Source organism: Scyliorhinus torazame, chromosome 6 (assembly GCF_047496885.1).
Source record: "Scyliorhinus torazame isolate Kashiwa2021f chromosome 6, sScyTor2.1, whole genome shotgun sequence".
In the NCBI taxonomy this organism is placed as follows: Eukaryota; Metazoa; Chordata; class Chondrichthyes; order Carcharhiniformes; family Scyliorhinidae; genus Scyliorhinus; species Scyliorhinus torazame.
The window spans coordinates 217,208,971-217,230,902 of NC_092712.1; the positions used below are offsets into that span (position 1 = coordinate 217,208,971).

The 21,932-nt window shown below is 38.9% G+C and overlaps 4 protein-coding genes and 2 long non-coding RNA genes across 8 annotated transcripts in view; 4 read left to right on the forward strand and 2 right to left on the reverse strand.

The window, feature by feature from the left end:
- LOC140425276 (homeobox protein Hox-A3) overlaps positions 1 to 21,932 on the forward strand; it is a 44,892-nt gene that overhangs the window by 2,602 nt on the left and 20,358 nt on the right. For 2 of the 3 annotated variants that reach the window (XM_072509405.1, XM_072509407.1), the window contains exon 1: positions 8,604 to 8,931. The exons of the other annotated variant lie outside the window; for it this stretch is intronic. The gene's annotated coding sequence lies outside the window, so the exon portion shown is untranslated. Of the gene's footprint in view, positions 1 to 8,603; positions 8,932 to 21,932 lie in introns of those variants that run through there. 3 annotated transcript variants of the gene reach the window in all.
- On the reverse strand, positions 890 to 8,617 carry LOC140425294 (uncharacterized). Its single transcript, XR_011947815.1, has 2 exons — positions 8,474 to 8,617; positions 890 to 1,142 (listed from the first exon to the last, which is right to left on the reverse strand). It is a non-coding gene; the product is annotated as an uncharacterized lncRNA (long non-coding RNA).
- Positions 2,613 to 4,459, forward strand: LOC140425287 (homeobox protein Hox-A6). The gene is made up of 2 exons (XM_072509423.1): positions 2,613 to 3,292; positions 3,491 to 4,459. Exons 1-2 carry the CDS (start codon positions 2,863 to 2,865, stop codon positions 3,748 to 3,750), a joined length of 690 nt encoding a protein of 229 aa, XP_072365524.1. The 5' UTR covers positions 2,613 to 2,862; the 3' UTR covers positions 3,751 to 4,459.
- LOC140425282 (homeobox protein Hox-A5) lies at positions 4,667 to 7,820 on the forward strand. Its single transcript, XM_072509419.1, has 2 exons — positions 4,667 to 6,372; positions 6,847 to 7,820. The coding sequence occupies exons 1-2, from the start codon at positions 5,799 to 5,801 to the stop codon at positions 7,095 to 7,097; spliced, it is 825 nt and encodes a 274-aa protein (XP_072365520.1). The 5' UTR covers positions 4,667 to 5,798; the 3' UTR covers positions 7,098 to 7,820.
- Positions 13,820 to 19,074, reverse strand: LOC140425293 (uncharacterized). Its single transcript, XR_011947814.1, has 3 exons — positions 18,961 to 19,074; positions 14,743 to 14,827; positions 13,820 to 14,634 (listed from the first exon to the last, which is right to left on the reverse strand). It is a non-coding gene; the product is annotated as an uncharacterized lncRNA (long non-coding RNA).
- LOC140425283 (homeobox protein Hox-A4) lies at positions 18,431 to 20,769 on the forward strand. The gene is made up of 2 exons (XM_072509420.1): positions 18,431 to 19,290; positions 19,639 to 20,769. The coding sequence occupies exons 1-2, from the start codon at positions 18,873 to 18,875 to the stop codon at positions 19,962 to 19,964; spliced, it is 744 nt and encodes a 247-aa protein (XP_072365521.1). The 5' UTR covers positions 18,431 to 18,872; the 3' UTR covers positions 19,965 to 20,769.

A 21,932-nucleotide genomic window follows, 5' to 3' on the forward strand; every position in this document is an offset into this window, starting at 1 on the left:
GGCTGTACCAATCCTCATAACCACAGGAACAAATAAGCTTCAGGCCAGGAGATTCCCCCTTATTAACGACATTATAAAATCTAATTTATATACTTGTGGATTTTACAATATTGCAACGTTGCCTTTTTTCCCTCTCTAAAACGATTGGCATGCTGCCATTCCAAATGTGCTAAAATTCAATGCATAACATTTCAGATTCTATCTGTTGTCAATGTTTGCGTTGGCATTATCATTCGGAAGTTTTTGCTGTCTGCAAGGAAATAGAAATACGTCAACGGAAAGAATACATCGCAACGATTGTATTGTAACCTTACGCAGTCCATTTCCTAATTAATTGTAATCTTGTACGGAAGGAGAATTAATTGGCATTCTAATTTCCAACAGCAATGTTACTTTCCAAAAATAGAATTCCAACATCTATTATCAAAGTGTACGTTAAAGATACAATGGTTCCAAATACTCTGCGTTATTTTCCGTCTCAACGATAAATACAGATCGAGTTATTGTTGGATACCTTTTATTCGCTCTTTCGTAGCCATTTGGCTCTCTGTGTGTTCATACTCAAGTTATATTGCCTTGTTTTCTCCAGTTTTGCTGAGACCCGATGCAGCAGCAGTCCGGAGGTGTTTATTAGTGGTTTACCTAATTGGAAAATAATGGCTGTGCTTTGCACATTGCCCCTTTGCCATCTTTTAATATCACCTTTTTACTCATCTGTAATTCGGTCACTTTCACCACACCAACTTGTGTGAAGATTCTCCATTATACTTGTGGAGCAATTGTGGAGGCTTCAGCATCAAACCTTCACTTTTGAGTCCTGAACGTGGCGAATAAATGAAAGCAACAAAAAAAATACGGAATGAAAAGCATAAACAACAAAGAATCAACATTGATGAGAAAAGGTCGAATTTATTAAAATGCAAGGTACAATTGGGAGGGGAATAAAACATACATTGCAATACATGGTTAGAGGCTAGTGTGCAGAAACTGGGGAAAGCGGCAAAGCGGCGGCCTTAATAACAGGGTAGGAAGCTGGCGTGTCCTTGCACGTTATCCTCCATAATTGTGCTGCACTTATACTCACAATTCGAACAGAAAAAGCTTTTGATTTCGGCCTGCTTTCGGTTTGTTTTTTAGCCAGTCTATAATTAGGAAAGAGAGACAGGTATAAGCTTTCAGGGTTGAAAATGAACCCACTCGTGGTCATTTAACAACTTGTAATCAATGAGGTAGCATCTATCCCAAACAGACATTTCTAACGTTGGAAAATGTAAAATTGTCCGACTACTAAACAACCGCGTTCATCATTTCACCCTAATTTCTAATCATTGCCTATCATTGGCTCGTTTCAAGCTCGCTGATGGGGGTTGCAACAATATTTACTAGAATGCTTAAATATATTCCCCACAAAAATATAGACGCATGCTCCTCATATACGTACGTATTGTTTGCAGTACCCTTGGTATTTCAGTATGTGATGTAACCATTGTTGACAGAAAAGGAAACCTAACGAGATAATGAGATCTTTAGCAAGGAGCCCTTAGCTTCCGTCCTTTCACTCCGATCTGCTGCGGTGCTCAGGGCGCAGTAACTGCTCTGTTATTCCAAAGCACAAATGTCTCCATTGAGATGTTCAAAAATGTCTAATTATTCCAAAAGAAACATACCACCATTTTATGGTCGATAAAACCTTAACAGTGCGCAATTATAGAAAATCGAAGTTGGGATTTGGGGAATATGAGAGAATTTCAATCGGATGCAATTAAAACAACATTCTGATGGAAGGGAGCCACATACAGGCTTCTCAAGTATAAAATCGAGCCTCTGTGTGTTTGCAGGTCGCTTGGCAGTTTAAACAAACCCGGTGAACGTTGGTTAAATACTTTTTTTCCAGAAGTACTGTGGCGTTTGTGTACGAAATGCACATGTATTGCATGCAGGCTTTAATGAAGAGCGCTAGTGCAATAACAATTACTCCTACACACAATTACTGTGAGATCTTTCAAAGCTGAGATAACCGCTTTGAGCTCTACTGTTGGGATTTTCTTTAGAAGAATATCAAAATTAAATCTATAAATCATTTCCCTGTATATACACCCTTGCCATCAGATTATTTCTATTTATTTTGCCAGTATAAATTTGCTCAACACAACATTCAGGGACCCATGATGTCGTGGGTCTCGCTAGTTGTAGACGTTATGTTCTTTACCGAGTTGAAAATGGACAGAGATGCATATTATGGAGGGGCTGATGTCTGATGTTTCTCAAGTGTTCTCCATAAGCTAGCAAAGGAAATGTTGTGCTCGTAAAACGACAAATACCAATAGAAAGGAATTTATAGAAATACTCAATTCTTGCAAAGCTTATTTCCCTATCTAAACCACTCTGTGAGTCTACCTAGAACGCACATCTACAGAACTAGAGATTTGTTGATTTATTTCTAAGTGCCCTCTATATTCTATCATTTATCTTCTAATCATTGTTGATCCAGCTATTGTTGAATGCGTAATGCAGAATCACACTTGCCTATGTGAGGTTATATGGAATAAGTATGTATATCTATATTCTGTAACCTAATAGTGTTCTCATTGGGGCACTAATATTCCATTAAAACCACCTCTGTTATACTTCAGAACTGATTTGGTTGTTTGTAACTTTGCTAGCACAGTCGCCGGATCTCCAGGGAGTTTTTTGAACCAATGTCTGTTTCTATTGGTCAGAGACTGATCAGCTGGTTATATTTGCTGCTGTCGCTTTGGCGCTCGGCCATCCTGAAACAAAACCACCTCGATGACTACTAATAGCTAAACCACATTGTGTACTAATACATAACAAATCATATTACTACAGAGTGTGGAGCAAATGAGTTCGTATTTCGTGAACCCTACTTTCCCTGTTTCACTGCCCAGTGGCCAGGACTCCTTCCTCGGACAGATCCCACTCTATACAACGGGGTATGATGCTCTAAGGCACTTTCCTGCTTCCTATGGGGCAGCGACGCTCCAGGACAAGAGTTACTCGTCACCTTGTTATTATCAACAATCCAACTCAGTAATAGCTTGCAATCGAGCATCGTATGAGTATGGAGCTTCGTGTTTCTATCCTGAAAAGGATCTAGCTAGTGTCTCGCCATCCGGCAGTGGGAAGCATAGAGCCCAGGATGACTTCTTTTCCTCAGACCAACATTACAAAACAGATTGTGCGCAAAACAAAATTTTAAGTGAAGAAGGAAACGACCGGAAGTACAGTACTCCAATTTACCCTTGGATGCAACGAATGAATTCGAGTTCTAGTGAGTATTTACAGTCGAAAATAATAAATTAAACTTGACCCATAGTTCCAACTTTACGTAAAGAGTGCATGCATATGTCAATTGTTACGTTAAAGGCAGCACACTTACTGGAGTCGGGAAATTGAACACTATCCTTAATTTGACAATATTAAATGTTTTTTTCAATTTATTTTACGTGTTCTGCTTCCACCAATGCAGGTTCTGTATTTGGGCCACATGGGCGTCGAGGGCGACAGACCTATACACGATTTCAAACTCTTGAGTTGGAGAAAGAATTTCACTTTAACAGATATTTAACTAGACGCCGCCGGATAGAGATTGCGAACGCCCTCTGCCTCACAGAACGTCAGATCAAGATCTGGTTTCAGAACAGGAGAATGAAATGGAAAAAGGAAAACAAACTTCTAAACACAACAGAATCCAACAGTGAAGATGCAGAGGATAAAGCAGGGGAGTAAGAGCGCGAATTTGAAAGCAGTTAGTCTGGGCCTTTCTGTTTGGGAGTGAGTTCTTAATGTGCTCATTCCGCCAAACAGTGCAGACAACAATATTCGTATTTCTGTTTGTTTTCGTTGCCCTCCCTTTGAGTTTATGTCAATGTATAAGTGGTAGAGGAAGTGTTCAAATAGCTCTGCATTCCACAGGACACTATAACTATACGGTATTTAGGATTAATTGTTTTCCAATTGCGAAGTGTGAATGTTTCTGCTTCAATAGTCGTTACTATGTGATTATTTACTCCACAAATAGTATCCTAATTGTTTCAATGGTTAGTCTTAGGTATTATTTGAGTCTTCAAATAATGAGCGTAGTCGATATGACCATTTGCTATTGATAAATATTGTATTGTATGTGTCAATATTTTTACCGCAATATTTCTTTTTGTTAGGGTTTTTTGTCTAATTCAGGGGCCGCAGAGTTCAGTCAGCTTGTGCCATGTTTTCCCCACCGAGAGAAACATTTATATTTGCTTTTGACTTGACAGCTGTAGGATAAATAAAATCAACCTAGCAACGCTACCGCTCTTAAATTGAAATTTCGCGAATACGATTTTCTTAAATATATATAAAATATATAAAGTAATATATATATAAATAAGCTATCCGATTTCTAAGAATTTAGCATTCAGCTAAAGCTGCCGAAAACTTTTTTGTATGAAATAAGCTGTGAAATGGAACTTAGCACTGTGAAATTGAATCGGTAGATGTCCTTGTTTCAGAGAGAGGGAGAGAGAGGAAAAAAACAGTATACGTGGTAGGAATGACTATTTAGTTTCTGGGTCCATTAAATGCGGCAATTTTCACTAAACGCACAACTAAAGACGCACCCCCCCCCCCCCCCCCGGTTAAATTGTGAAACATTCTTCATGATGTTTATCCCAGCAAATCGAGAAACAGTATCGGAGATAAACGCCCTTGTTTTGATGAGGCGAATGACTATTTGTAAAGTGGACTTTCCTTTGTTAACTACTGTATAGTCTTTCACCCCAATCGAACCAACACAATACTGTGTGTGAAGAAATTGTTTCCATGTAAATTTAGGCACAAGGCAATGTTTATTCACCAATGAAAAGGGGAATCTGTTTTTACAGGGACCCTGTACGAAAGTAAATGGAAGATTTGAACTCATTTTCAATATACGTGACATGATTTTTAAGAACGTGAAGGTTGGTTTAATAGTTTAGGGTTGCGATGGCTTCGAAATGTCCACCAATACGTGAATAAATCCTCAGTACCATGAGCTATACGGACAAAACAGATTTTAAACCAGAGTAGCATTTGAAAGAATTGGCATTTTGCTGTTGTACGATACAGATTTTCCCCGAACAAGTCAGCGATGATAGCCAAGACGTATGAAAACACAGAACACATGATTATTAAAATTAAATCTGATTTTTAAAAAAGCAAACCAAATCATTTGGAAGAAAACAGCAAGTTCCATTTTATAACACTAGCAGCGGGAGCACTTAAAAAAATCAGCGGCTGGGGATTGAACAAATGTACTGTTGTCTGGCGTTGATCTTTTTTTTTGTTTGAAAGATGCCCTCTACATTGTTTTATGTGATTTATACTACGAAATGTAACGACTACGTTTGAAATGTGTGGTAGCCTTAATTCGACCCGAGACCTATTACCCCGTTCATCAGAACCACAGGATTCCTAGCCTCAGTCTCCAGAGGGTGGCGCGCAAGGACAACCCAAAGCTGCTGCTGGGATCCGGCGGCGCGCCCCCGTGCGCGCGGCCCACGCTCTTCCTTCCACGCAACCTTCCCGTTTGTAGCCACAGTGCACGGATTTACCTCTAGAGGTCATCAGCGAGAATTTACGACTGGACAACAAAAGCACGTGATTCTAAGTCGTGCCCCATATTTGGGCGCCTACGTAGGAGGGAACGAAGTACATGTCCCAGTCATTTCCATAATTCATCATAAATTGTGCAGGGTGCTAGACGCACAAGCGACCAAGAGCCACAAATCAAGTAAAAAATAAATAAATAAAAAAATCAAATGAGCTCTTACTTTGTAAACTCATTCTGCGGTCGCTATCCAAATGGCCCGGACTACCAGTTACATAATTATGGAGATCATAGCTCGGTGAGCGAGCAATACAGGGATCCTGCAACGATGCATTCCAGCAGGTACGGCTACGGCTACAATGGGATGGATCTCAGCATTAGTCGCCCTGCATCTAACCACTTTAATGCCAGTGAAAGATCTCGAAGCTACCCTGCAGCAGCAACAGCAGCAGCAGCAGCAGGACCAGAAGCAGACACCAGGTACAACCAACCTGCCACATCCACTCAGTCTCCTTCACCTGACCCTCTGCCCTGTTCCGCCGTGGTCAGTCCGCCTGCCAGCGACAACCACCACGGAATCAAAAACTCCATAGCAAGCCCAACTACCTCCTCAAATTCCAGCAGCAGCAGCAGTCACATCAGTAGAGATGGGGTTGGCACGTCGCCTGGTACTGAGGATGACACCCCGGCAAGCAGCGACCCTCCAAGTTCACAGAACGGGCAAAGCACAGCACAACAACAGCCTCAGATTTATCCCTGGATGCGAAAACTGCACATAAGTCACGGTAAAATACCTCCTCTCTTATCTTTGCATTAGTGGAGTCCTAAATTACTCTGGCAAACCAAAACGCTAAAATGTACACGTTAATGGTTCTCAGTAGCTTTGTTAGGGTCATTTTTTTTTAAAGTTGCTGTTATATTTGGAAAATAAATGGGTGATGAGATATTTATGAATAAGATATCTAGTTACGTGTCAGCAATGTAAGAAGAAATAGGAATTGGGCAATAGAAAAAAGGTGTGGTTTATTATGGGACAGCTTTGTCGAAGTGGGCACTTTAACATTTAGCTCCAGCTAAGTTTCTGAAGTCATTTTGTTATTAAGGTGTAGGAAAGAGCGCAGTAGCTAGCGTAGACATGCATGGGCTAGATTTCGGGTTTTCTGCTTTGATTTGGTCTTTTTGCATTTTATAAATGTGTTCCATATTCGACAATGTACTGATAGCACTAAACAAAGGATTCTTTTTTTTGTGGGTTACAGACAGTATGGGAGGACCAGAAGGTAAAAGAGCCAGGACGGCTTACACCCGATACCAGACCTTGGAGCTGGAAAAAGAATTCCACTTCAATAGATACCTGACCCGGAGACGGCGGATAGAAATTGCACATGCTCTTTGCCTCACAGAGAGACAGATTAAGATCTGGTTTCAAAACAGGAGGATGAAATGGAAAAAAGATAACAAGTTAAAAAGCATGAGCATGGCCGCTGCAGGAGGCGGATATCGTCCATGATCAATAGAAGTACTGGGCAGTAGCTGACCAATTAGCATAATGTCAATACAGTACTGACTTCCAAAACTCTTTTCCCGTGTTACTTCTATGAAGAAAATCATTTCCATGTTGCCGTATTCCAACCTTTGAATCGTTAGTCTGTTTTCTGGCCGTACTGTTGCCTGTACGAGTAATCTGCTTACAGTATATTGTCTAGGAGTAACAACAATGTTGTAGCAGTAGGATAGCTTTGTGAATTATAGCTGTTTAACTTATTTATATTAATACAAGCGGTGTTACTTGAAGTAACTGTATAAAATCGTCCAGTAAAAATGTAATTATGTGTTGCACTCTGAAAAAAGGTGTATGTAAGTGTTCGTGTTGCTAAATGTCAAAATAGCTCCAAGCTTGCAATACGTATTTAATTTCAGGCCATCGTTCTCTGTAATTGATATCGTAGTGTTAAATCACTGAGATGCTACCTATTCTGTGTTATTAGTGAGCAGTGAAATATGTGAAGGATATTGCGACTTTGAACTGTATGTCTATGCTGTGCCTTTGTATGACTTTGCACGAACTCCAATAAGTGGCTCTTAGCGCAGCGTCAATGTATGTTTTTTTGTGACAAAGGATAAATATAAAGCCTAAAAGACTGGAGGTTTAAGAAATTCGTGATGAGCTTTTGTATTTGTTTTTAAAACTGACTGGAAGTTAAAATAAAGTTTCTATAGTAACTTTCCTGGACCTTGGCCTCCCAGATCAAGTATTTATGTTGTGTCTGCTGTCCTGTGAATTAAACTGCTTCGTGTTTTGAGTCCAAAACTCACACTAAAAGCATTAAGTTTGTCCTCATCTGGACAACTTTGCACCACTCCTCCAGATGGGAACCTTGCAATTTGGGTTTACGACAGGCAATCAAGTGGTGCAAATGTATCAAGTCGGAGGTTCACCCACCAGATTTTCTCAATTCTTGATTATTGCAAATGTTGGAATTTTGTAAGAAGTAACAAATATAGAATTTAAATCTGAATGCTATATTGGAATTTGGTATATTTACGCAATTAGTATTAAATGTGTTCGCCTCTTGTAGCAGTATTCCATGCGTCCTGTCTGTTGCGCACTTCAACACCGTTTGCTCAACTACACATTTTCCGCTAATGCCCAATCTCTTTGTTGTTGCTGTTGCTCTTCCTGCATTTACTCAACCCCCCTTTATAGACATGATTACTGAGAAATCGGTAGTCTTGGCCTGAGGAAAAAGTGAACCCTGAAGCACTTCAACCACTTTGTCCCGCAGGTAGGCGTTAGTCACGTTCTCTCAACTCCTCGACCAAAGTGCAGAGTAAACGTTTCCCAACAGGTATTTATTTTCACTTTAGAGAGTTAACTTTACTTACCGCGTGAAGACAGGACAGAAAATCCGCCTCTTAGTTCCTGATAGCAAGGGGGGATCAGCACTTTTACCCTTTCTGCTTAGTGAGTGCTTGTCCTCTAAAGTTATAATCAATAAACTTTTATACACCTCAGTTCCGGCTATATGACATTTGGGTGCCAAATGAATAGGGTTTTGTCTATGAATTAGATCGTAAAATCATCCATAGCACAGACTGATAGCCTCACTGGCTATAAAACATCACGTGGTGTCATTAAAGTAAGTTTTATGGTTTTGGGGAGTTGACAACCAACACTATATTCTACATAACATATAATCTCACTGACGCTGGACTTCATTTGGTTCCTTTGCAGATTGCGTGTGCAGGCAGGCCACTCAAATGGCTAATTTTCATGTTCAGAGGACTATCCCCAGCTCCACAACTCCAGTGTACAGGAAAGTTGTGTTTTCTTGCAAGACAAGGTAAATTTTGTTGAAATATTAACGCTGATGACTTTTCACGAGGAGTTTCGACCCAGTAAAATGGGCCTTAAGCAACACCCAGAGTGCACTGAGGCAGAAACATGTCTGCGCAAACTACTTGATTAGTTCCTTTCTGTATTCGCATTGAGCTTTTACTTAACAAACCAGATCTTCAAGAAAAAACATGAATGGGCAAGATTAGGAAAAGAATAACTTTTGGAGAGACTAGTGGTCTCCCATTTTGGAATATCTTATGTGTTAAAACCTTTTCGTAGATATTCAATTAATTTTCATTAAATGTTACTGGCATTGTTCAGTATCTTAGTGTGTGGGGTTTTCATGGGTTCTTTCCCCGCAGGCTCTGTTGTGTCATTTGTTTATTTGTGTATTCTTGAGGGAAGTGTTATCCTCCTGGTATGTGTTGCAAAATGTAGATTCAGTCGCTTTCATTGTCATGTATTTTGGGGAGCTGCAGGACACTGATAGTTTAATGCATATTGTGCAAGCATTAGCAACTTACTCTGACCCAGTATTACAGCATAACCTCTGTCGTCACACACTAGCTGATTAAGGTACCATGCAATATATTAGAAAGCATCCAACCAATCCCCTCCTTATTTTAAATTTAACTTTTATGATGACCAAAAGAAAGTCTCTTGAGGACTGCAAGTGCACATGTTTAAATAAATATGTGAATGCGGAAGAACATAAAAATCCGAAGCCAAATAGCCTGGAATGGGGTATATGTGCCATATAAACACTCTTGAGAGTAAAAAACCTTTGAAACATAGCCAGCGGAAGAGTTACTGCAACTTTAAATCTGACTGCTGTAACACCAACATAGTTTTTGGTGAATTGCAGGTATCCCACAGTTGTGACTGCCGAACCATAAACTTTATGACCGGCTTTTCATTCTTTGAAGCTTCCGCTCGTCTAGTGTGTATATGGAGACCCACATGTGTAATTTACTGCTTGAAGATAAAGTGTTTTTAAAGAAAAATGCAACATTTTTGGAAGACTTGAGCGTTCTCTCTGTATGTACAAATCCAACTTATCGCAGAGGGAGTGGAGATGGCAGGCGGCCACATGTTTAAAAACGATAATATGGTAGAAAGTAATTAACCCTGTAGAATTTCTACTCAAAACATTCCACTGCAATTAGGCCAATTTTACGATGTGCTGTAAAGATTCTGCGGTAAATAGAGGAAATCAGCCACAATATCAGTATTGAAGTGCCGGATCGGCCATGTCAATCGCGTCAATCTGTTGTAATTTCCTCTGTATTAGTTTACATTTAAATATGACAGTTTAATATATCATCTGTCCAAATCACTTAAATCCTTTTTACGACAAGACAAAACAATTTTTAGTATCACCCAGTGCTACAGTGGCATCCATTCTAACATTACATGTCAGTTGTTAAATTTACAATTGATGTACTTGTAATTGTTTTCCTAAACATTAATGATAACGTTATTTCGTTTCACATTGCACAAGGGCCTGTGCTTTTGAAGTATTTATTCACTCGCAGAAAGCACTAAAACTTTCCTGTCTAAGAGACGAGAATCCAAAGTGGGATGGGGGGTTGGGGTGGACTTAGGGTAGGTGAATTTGGTGACAGTGGCGGTACACAATGTATATTCAAGGGGTTAAACATGTAAATATCTAAACTGCGTGATCATATACGTTACACAGTGTAGATATTCTGTGGGAACCGATGAAAAGATAGAGTCGTTATGGGGTATTTTCCAAAAGTATTGAATTTCCGCTCTACCTTGCATCGACGATGCAAATTGTATTCGCATAAACGTAGAGAATATCCTTTTCTGTATATTTAAAAACATTTAGTAAGTAGGATATGTGCACGTGTGTGTCCGAGGGAATCAATTATTTCTGTAGAGAACTGCGTGGAACTGCCTTTTAGAAGATAGTTTGTCTATGCTTCTGGGGCTGCCGCCTTACGTGTTTGTAAACTGAGGCAGCTTGGGAAGGGGGTGGTAATGGGGTGCATTTTAAATATGCTTCCTTATGTAACCCCTACACTGAAGAAAAACACGATGTGCAGCGTTAAACCCATTTGTTCTGTCACAACAGAAGGTTTGATCTGAAATTGCAGTGACTCAGTTTCCCCTTAAAAATCTCTTTTATCACATATAAATCTGACTGGCAGTTTAAATGTAAATCTAAAGTCTGTGCTCCTTCTGAAATGACGCTATTGCCAAAATCTTGGTTGAGACACTTAATCGAGAGCTATCAGAGATAACATCTGTACCTACCCTTTAACACTCCATCTCATTAATCAGTATTTAAAATATTTTTTTAAACCCAACTACTGTACAATTTAACCAATTCTCTGAAGCGCAACGCAGAAAAACTATATGTGTAAAACAAGTCAAAAAGTTGCGAGGAGTAAAATCAAGAGGTGGTCGCCATCAAATCTGGAATGTGACGTCCTTACGTTTCGTCTGTGCAAGGGCACCGAAAGGACAGCACATTTTTCAATAGCAATCTATGCTAGTTTGTCTTTTGGGCACAATAGAATTTTCCCTAATCTTTGCAAATGAGCTTCTTCAAGAAATTCAGAGCAGGGCGTACTGTTAGTTTAACGCAGTTTCCTATTTGTAAACCTGTGCAGCTGCATGTTCTGTGAGAACGTGATGAATCTTCTTGGGCCCCCTTTCAGCGAATTTAGGGGGTTCCGCAGCAATCGTGTTTTTCTGTTTATGAGCAAAGTAACAGATAATTGTTTTGGCGTTCAATAGCGCAGTAAAATAATTTGAAAGAGGAAGCACTAATGCTTCCTCATTTCTATAGGAACACGACATGTTACAGTACATTCACTTTAAGGGGAATAAATAGAAATGCATGCATAGCAAAACCGTCGTGCCCGTGGTAATCTAATATATAATTTTCATATTACCCAATAATCAAGCTGGATATGGCTTTTATAGACTGGTTTTCTATTTCAATTATGTTTACTGGATCTGACTTTTAGCGATCTGGTTAGCTTTAATGGAGCTTCGTATGGAATCCTCTGTATTTCCAGCATTGCTATGAAGGTTTTTAATAGAAGGTGGTATGATAGAAATGAATATACGTATATAGGTTCCAGGGGTTGTATCATATTCACATTTTATTTCTTGCATTTGTTTTGCATAATATCATTTCATATTGTCAGTTGGTACTCATCATTTGCGAAATTAGCTGGTCGTGAGCAGGAGAACCTTAAACCTAAGGATGGACATTGTTAATAGATAGTCTGCTGTGTGTTTCTCAGCACTGAAGCTTAAGTTGCAGCATGACCTTGCAGAAATTGAGGACTCTCTAAGTCTTCCGGGAATGGATTCATTAATAACCTCTGTATTTACTTGAATGCAAGATATTGCAATGCGCAGTTGAAGAATTGTCTTGATATCTATGCATCATACTATGGTTGGCATGGCAGGGGAAAACGCATGAACCCACTAAATAAACCGATTGCTTAAAAAAATGTATTACCAGAGACAAATCACTTCCTAAAAAACAAAGCAAAAGTAATTATCACCAGCGCACTTTTCTAATAAACATTGCACAACAATGAGAATGGCAATATGATTTGCGTAAATATCTATATATGTATTTGCATGAATTAACATTGTCGTTCTCTTGAAGAAGGGATGGACAAGTTGGAGTTAATCTCTAAGGAATGTGCACATTGGTCCAATGCACTGAAGTGATTATTTTTTTAAAATTCTGTCATTTTTTTGTTATTACTTCATCTACTACTCTCAGTCATGGCATAAGCTTATTAATTCTGCACATTTCCCCTAAGAGGCGTGTCATTAAAATGACCTGCCTTTGGCACAAAAACAAAACAAAACATGCATGCGCCCTCCTCATTTTTGCCAAAATACAAAACTGGAATGGTGGGTTATTTCATTGTTTCAATAAGGCTTTTATTTGTTTAAATCTAAGAGGGAATGCGTTCAGGAAAGAGAGGCAGAAATGGGGAGAGAATTACAAGAAAAATGCATCTGCACACTCTGCGACTCACCAGCAGAGCTCGCTTTAGACCAAGTTCACAGTCATTTTGTATAAGCATGGACTGGGAGCTCACGCATCCATTGTTCTATAAGTGCAACAGAAAAGGACGGAAAGACTAAAATAGACTCAAAAGCTTAATGTGTTTGTTTTCTTTTTCTGACTGTACTATCTATAATTACATCGACTGGCCGATGCAGTAAAAACTTACCCAGTTTGGCACATCCAACTAAATAAAAGAGCACTTGAATAAACAGCTTGCAGACAGTTGAGGTTCATGCCATTTTTGAGATTAAAGAAAGGTTTCACTTATGGGGGGGGGGGGGGGGGAATGGGGGAGGTGGGGGGGGGGGGGGGGGGTAGACGAAGAGGGGGATAGGGACAGGGCCTCCAGCATTTCCAGACCTGAAATTAGCAGTACATCATGAAAATAGTGATCGAAAGGGGATATTATTTCAGTCCTCAGTAATGCTTTGAAAAAAGGGCTCCCTGTATCGTGGCTGCTGGGGCGGTACAACTGTAGGTCAAAAAGTTGAGGGTCAAAAGTTTACGTTTTGCACGACTTGTAATCATCTGCTCAGACAGAGTTTGATGTCAATGTTATAGCGCGATCTTGACTATCAGCACAAAAGATAAAATAGCTTTGAGTTACTCGTGTATCATAGTATGGACTCCAGGTGAACCCGAGCGACTGAACGACCTCAATTACTGACGAAAGGAAAGAAAAAAATATTCTTTTCATGATCGAGACACGTTGTATTTCATCTTGAAAAATCGACCACGGCGATTTTTCTATCTGCTGTGTCCATGCAGCAGGTAAACTTTCAACAACTGTACAAAAAATATTAAGAGACTTTTCCCACAAAAACAGATCGAATTGTTTTATTCCAGTTGGCTTTTTCGCGTCGAATGTCGCTTAAAAAAAAGAGATCAGAATACAGCAGAGTCCGCCTGTCGAAGTACACAGTCCAGCAGTGTACACAGCCTCAAAGAAAAGATCGACATCATTTAGGCTTAAATTCACAGACGTCCCCCCACATTCTGAACCGCCTATAACAATATAGAACCACTGGTACTAATTTAGAATGAAGGAACATTTCAAAAGCACTTATGGTGGAATTGGGATATAGTTTGAATAATCTAATTTGAAACATGGTATGTTGAGACGACTTTGTATTTTTCCCAGTTTCGTATAAATACCACAAGTATACTCTGAGGCTCACAACGATAGAGAGGCGAGCATTTGAGAAGAAAGTGCCTCGTATAAAATGCAGACATAACATTTACTGAGATTTTCCACTTATTCGGGTTAATAGCTATCCGATTACGCCATTCCCTCTTTTTTTTCTGACTGTTAAAATACACTTCAACTAGGGTTTTTTCACAGTAACGTCATTGAAACCTACTCGTGACAATAAGCGATTATTATTATTATAACAATAGTATTAGTTTCTAATGCGAATGCAATGTTGCAATGTAATATCCGCCGTATATCTTGATGTGCAAAGCCCATGCACAATGGGTTATGAGATTTTGGGAGGCAAGGACCAGTCTTGATGGTGGCATTAAATTCTTCAGAGATTATCGCAACCCGGATGTAACAGTTCCACCAAACGTAATCATTTTGCTGCACCTTTTCCGTTTAGTTGCAATCGAGATAAAAGTTGAATCCCCTTAAAGATGCTGCAAGAAAGTGATAAACCATATAAAGAGTTTGAATGTTATATCACTTCATTCTCTATAATAGACACATTGCGAGTAACAAAATGCAAATGTCTGATATATCTATACCGTGGGGCAATCGTATTGTTCTTCCATCCTGCAGAATTAGAGAATATGTGCCTTCCAAAACAATAATTATCACACAGGTGAATATCTGCAAAGATAAACAAAAACATGTTTATTACGAGCTCTTTAAAATATACATCATATATGAAAAGTTAAGAAAAGACAAATCATTTAATATCTAAGGCTACATTGAATGCATTCTTTAATGGACGAAGAAGCCGTCTTTATTCTGGCATATAACATTACCCAAAAAGTCACATTCAGCTTGAAATATGCAATATGCTTTAAAATGCAGACTTCAGCATCTGTGTATCTATTGCTAGATAAGAAGAGAGATAGGGATATGGATGGGCGGCTGGAAAGGTCGTGGATTTTAATGAAAGGGGAATTTGTTGTGGCGGAGATAAAACATAGAGGAACACTTCTCCATTGCGAATGATCTGACTTCTTTCTTCTCCTGAGAAAGACGGGAAACCAATTCCAAACGAATAATTTCGTTTTATTAATTTGACACTTGTTACTAGAATAGTTTTTAAACATTAAAACGTATTCCTAAGCGGGAAAATAATTGATTAGGGTTGCTGGATTGATTGAATTTTTAAAATAAGCTTGTCACAGTTTTAAAACACAGAAAATTGCAGACAAAACATGTTCCCCATTGAAATAATTTTTAAGGGTTCGACTTTTTAAAAAAAGAACAGCAGCCCGTGTATGTTTGTGAACCCAGAGCATACGGATGGAGTCACCAATGAGAAGAATTTGAAATGAAGTGCAGATGTATTGGTAAAACAAGGCAGTCCTTTGTGTAACTTTTTTGCAAGTGAAATTAAATTTAAATTCCAAAAGCAAATTGTCTAATCACGGAAGCCGTTAAATTTTGTTCAACATATCCCAACTCCAATTGCGTTATGCGGCGTATGAAACAAACATTGCAAATCTATTGATTTTTACGTGAAACCGTGAGCTTCTTATTTACAAACATTTAAAGGCGGTTACCGAGTGGGCTATTGAAACACCCAGAACTGCATAGCACCCACGCATTTTGCTGAATTCCCCCCTCCACAAAGGTAATGACCTGGGCAAAACACCCTGGTATTTGAAAGAGCACTATAGGCCTTTTAGAAATGGCTAAGTCCAAGGCCGAGGTGAAATTCAGGTCACCGCGTCTAACAAATATGAAAATGTCGCCTCACGAATGGCACGCCTTGTTACTTAACAAAGACTGTCAATGTATAAGATTAATAAGAAATAAAATGCACACGGTGTCACTTTTCGGTCACTTCCAAACTTAGCTTAGCGTATCCCTTACGAAATCTCGTTTCATTGAATAAAATCTTTTGTTTTGTTTCCCGTGTTGAAGTCCAATAAACGCACAGTTGTGTAGCTCTGTGGGATGTGGTTGCAAGTCTGCTCGAAGATGTATCTTCGAAATGTGCCATTTTATTTGTTTTATTTTGTTTGTGAGTTGGACACCGGCTGCTTTAACCATATGCCCCCAGATAGAATTGGAAACAATCACAGTTTCATCACGGTACAATCTAACTGATAAATCCTGAGCCGTGCTGTTGGATTCAGTCGGTAAATGAAGAAATGATGACACTCCTTATCATCTAAACCACTGATTTGCTGTTCGAAGCAGAATTTAAAACTGGTAACGTGTAATTTCTAATTTATTAAACCGCGAAAGAACTCTTCCCTCCTTGCTCATAACTTGACTAATCTTTTTATGTAAAACCACTTTCCTCATCTCGACACTTTCTAAAGTATAGGTTTGACATAAGCTCTGAAAACAGCCACGTTTTGGAAATGTCGCCAAACGCGTTAACTTTGCCTTTCGCTTTAAAATGGCTGTAAATCTACCCTTGCAGTAAAAATGTCAAATGTACACGCAGGCGAGGTGACACTTGGGGGTCCTGGCTCCATCGCTGTTTATTATGAAAAAAAACTGAAGAGGCGAATGACCTCCGTTTGCTGGTCCCAAGTAATGCCTTATGTTCATGTGATAAGAACCTTTATTTTGCATTTTTCGACAAAGCGCTTAAATACACATATTGGCCCAGCTAATTACTCGACTGCGCTATTTCGGGGGAAGTTACGTGGTCTGAGGAAAAAGATGCACACCATGCCTGTCAAGGAGACAAAAACCCAGCACATTTTGGGAGTTAAATTTTTTTTTTGCAAAAGGCAAGTTTATAGCAAAATCATTTGGATCCGTTTACGCTATGAGGCTGTTTCGCAGTTTTCAAAACTATATTATGAATGATCTAAATATAAACATTTGCACAAGGTGTCCTTGGTGAATGCTTTAAAATCGTACAAAATATTAAGACTGTTTCCATACAGATCTTCCCTTTGTATAGTGAGTAGTGGAAACAAACATCTGTTAATTACACTGAAAGTCAATTAATTTTGCTGCTCGATACTTATTTGAAAGCATTCTAATGGACGATTATTCTACGCAGTAAAGCAGGGTGGGTTGGTGAATGTACCCCAGAAACGATGTATTGTGATGATTGACGAAGGTTCATTCTAATGAAATGTTAGCTTGTCTGCCCGAACACAGTATATCGTCCAAACATTAAAACATTATGATGCTTCCTTGATTGACAAGAGCTCATGTTGTGAATCGACTAGATTTCAGGGAAGAAGGCATATTGCATATGGCTGCTTTGAAAAAAAATAACGTGCAGTGCACCTAAATTGTCACTTGTCCTTTTGGTTAATTTCAGATTGTGTACCGTTTGGGGTAGATATTAATTCAAACATAAAACGTTTTACAATTTTAATCACATTAAGTTATATCACAAGCTAATTAGCTTGCATTTGTTTTACGGCAGGTTGTTTTTTACTTCATCTAAATGGAAGTCAACATTAGAAGTGTTTATCAATTATTGCTGGTGTTTTCTGCGTTTCTGAAACGGATTACAATTCTTGAAATAACAAATCTTACCATATGCAGACGTAATCGTGTGCATGTAGTAGAGACACCTGAAATAGAATTGATGCAGTTAACGTTCAGTTATTCAGGGTGATTTTAAGGAGCGGTTTGGTCAAAAATTCAAATATCCAATAAAAAAACGTTTGCTAAATGCTTTAGAATGAAGTTCCATGCAAATGAAGCGTTTTACTGAATAGTTGTGATTTGTGCATTTTAAAAAGATTATATAATTAGTATCTATTTTTTATTGGTATCTCGACTCATAAAATGTTCGTTTCTATCATTTTACTTTATGAAGATCAATTAAAGTAGATCTGGGGGAAAAATCTAATAGGAGAGTATTTCATTAGCTAAGGCACATTACAATCGAACAATTAAATGATAGCATTTTTAAACAAGATTTATTAGGCCAAGAATCTCAATTGATTACATAACACTTATATGCATGTGTAGTATGTAGACAAAATATTCCACTCTTGCCTGACTTATTTAATACTTCGACATATACTTTGAATGTGTATTAAGTTCTATTTGGTCTGACCGAGGACTTGAAAATACTCGTGTTTTGCAAAACAAACTAGGTATTTTCGCAATTTTCTGGGAATTCTTCTTGTAAGCGATGGATCTTAGAATGCCTTTGGCACCATCTCTGCACTCGAGAGGACAAACGAGTGCGTTGAACTCTCGTCATTATTTTCCCAATTGTCTTAATCCCCCCCCCCCCCCCCCCCAACCCGACAAAGCATTGAACCATGTTGTGCTGTACAGAAGCATTCCTAGAAAAGAGTAAACTATTTCAGGCGTTAGCAGATCTCTATTTAATACTATCTTCTGATGTTTTCTCCGTCAACATACATTTGCAAATATTTGCATTCGATAAAACATCATAATATCATTACCCATTTAAAATTATTTCAAAATTAGTGTTTTCCTGGTTGTTTCAATTTTCTCTTCCTCTGCCACAACATAATTTCAGGGGAAACGAGATTTTGAATGATAATATGGAATTTTTGACTGGAGTCCATGCATTCATCATTGGTGTATTTCCTTATCCGGGGCCTACAGCCACTCACCCCATTGGCTGCTTGCATCACATGAACAGCTAACTTTATACACTTGACAGCAAGTAGGAGGGTTTTATGGAACAGAAAAACGACAACGCGAGAAAAATTAGTATTTTGCACTTCAGAAATTAATGACCATGAGTTCGTTTTTGATAAACTCCAACTACGTTGAGCCAAAATTTCCACCTTGTGAGGAATATTCTCAAAATAACTACATACCAAGCCAATCTCCTGAATACTACGAGCGGCCGCGGGACTCTGGATTCCATCATGAGGCACTATACCCACAATCAAACTACCCAGAGCCGACCTACAGCTTCAACAATGTCCAAGGCACTGGCAACCAAGACATGTCGCAAAGGGGTCATGTGCAGTCGCAGGCTAGCCTCCAAAATCACATACCGAGACAGAATCAGCTTTGTGAAGTGGTCCCAGTAGCCACACCAGCTTTGTGTAGCCAGAATGCGAAAACCCCCACTGCCCAGAAAGGTACTCTCAGCAAAGAGCCCATAGTTTACCCGTGGATGAAGAAAATTCACGTTACTACCGGTAAGTAACTAAAGCTAACTGAAACAATTAAAATTCAATTGAAATCGGATGTGCGGAACCCTTTCTGTAACTAGCCCTTTCATGAGATTTACGATCACCTAACTGTTAGGTCGGTAATTACAGCGCCCATAAATTTCATTGCCCTGGATCTTGCTCCTGGCCATGTGTCTTTGATGCTTTTCTAACCTAAATACCCAGAGCCATTTTATTGCAGTAGATTGTTCGCCGTTGTCAGAACACTTTGAGAAAAGTCTTGTCTTTTAGAACCTTCATTCACGTGCATCTAATCCCATTGTCAGATTCGTGGCTGTATCTGTATTTATGTTTGGTTACTTTTGTTTTGTTCAGTGAACCCAAATTACACTGGAGGAGAGCCCAAACGGTCTCGAACTGCTTATACGAGACAACAAGTCTTAGAGCTGGAGAAGGAGTTCCATTTTAACCGTTACCTAACCAGGCGTCGACGCATTGAGATTGCACATACTCTTTGCCTGTCTGAACGCCAGGTGAAGATCTGGTTTCAGAACAGAAGGATGAAATGGAAGAAAGATCATAAACTGCCTAACACTAAGATGCGTTCTGCTAGCTCATCATCTTCTACAAGCCAGCAAACACAAGTATCCTCCCAGGGCCCACAGCCAGATGGTTCAGCACCAAATTCATCAAGCCTATAGCTGCTTCGACTCTCCAACCCCTCTCCCACAACATAGTTTGGACCAAAATGTGTCTGCTACATAACTGACTTGAAAGTGGAGGGATTTCTTGCAGTGAGATTTTTTTTGCCAGGGTAGATGCTGTTAACCCCAAAAGGAACAAGCATTTATGTTGTGTTAACCCATTCTCTGCAGACCTTCGAATTGTTTTCTGTGTGATTGGGTACATTCTGTATCCTTCATTACCTCCACATGAACTGATGCTAGGTTCTGTCAAAGTGGCTTCTTCCATGATATTCAAAGAAAAAAGATAAAAAAGGACACTGAATAATAGATATTGTGAGGAACTGTAAGCAGTTGTCATAATCACAACTAGTCTAGTCTGTTGAAATATTTGTGAGAATTTAAGAATAAATCTGTTTTAGAAAATGAGAAAGGCAGCAATATGTGTGGATGTGGAAATGGTTTTAGAGCAAACAAAATGTCCAAATGCTACATATATAGGAAATAAATTATGTCGCCAGCGTTATTTAAGGTGTTTTTATTTTAAACCTGTATCCTCTATATAGTCGTGTTACTGATATCAGTATAACGAATGTGCAAGGATCTTATCCAGAGATTTCAAACGAGTGGTTGAATATTTAACAATTTGGTACAGTCCAAACTGTGACGAAACCGTACAAATCATGGTAAGATTGGTGTATTTTTCTGTGGATATTTCAGTGTGCTATGTGCAGTGCCAAATGTTGCTAAAACGAAAGACATAAATTACAGTGTAAAAATGGAAGCCCCTGGCTTTAAATAAAATGTTAATTCGTGGACCATCTCAGTTCTTATGTGTACGATTTACTTCCAGTCAGGATTTAGCGAACACACAGAGAATGACTTTTCAACTCCAAAACGTGGCTATGCAGTTAACTAATTTGTTGTGAATATATTCACATTGTTGTTGTCAAACTAAAACAATGTCACCTCCCCCTCCTCACCTCACCCCCATCCCGACCCCACACTACAAAATATATGGTGGTTCTGAAGAATAACTGAGCGAAAGAGGTTAAATTACTGCACGGATCTACAATTCATCTTTCTGCAGCCTTTCCACATTTCTACGTCACCGAGTCGTAAATAATGCAGTAAAATGTGAGGCGATCAAATAATAAGTCATCTATAAGGTGGCGAATACGGCCTTCTTTGGCCCCAGACGCTAATTTTCTGATCCTGCAATAAAGTGTAAACATGTGGGAACCTTTTTAATTTAACTTTGCATCCTGTGTTCTGTCTCACACTTTACATTATTTAATGTGGTAAAAACATACCAAATATAAAAAATATAAGCATTGTTTATTTTATTATTTGTAATATGTGGCTAATAAAATATAAATTGCAGGACTAAATATTCGAAGAAACACTGTGACTTCATTTTGTCAATCATGGGGAACGGGCGCTAAACAATTAAGAAAGAGAGACTTCACTGAACATCAAATTGTAGCTAGTGACTTCCAACATTGTGAACGATGATAATTCTAATATGCTCAATGTTATTGATTGCTTGGAGACAGCACAAACATCAGGCTTCCTGAAAAAATAGTGGGTATTGGAGGCTTCATTGTACAACAAACAATGCACTTATTTATAAACATCTTATTGATGTTGATACATCCGTATGTTCGAGCAACCATTTAAAGCTAAGGGCATAGAAATTCGTTCATTGCTTTTCTTTCCCCTTTCTTCAAATTGTACAGAAACTAGATACAAACAACACCATTGCACGGAAGTCACGTTAGCGGTGGGGAGAATACACTTATGCTGGTGGGTGCGATTCCTCCTCAGACTGGTTTAAAACTGAAATGTTCAATTATGTAAAATTACTCACAAATAATAGTCAGAACTTTCGATCGGGATCATACGAAAATAGGCTGAATTTTCACATTTACCTCCTTGAGAGAGAAAAAAAAACCTTGCCCGCAGCTATAGAAATATTTCGTGTTT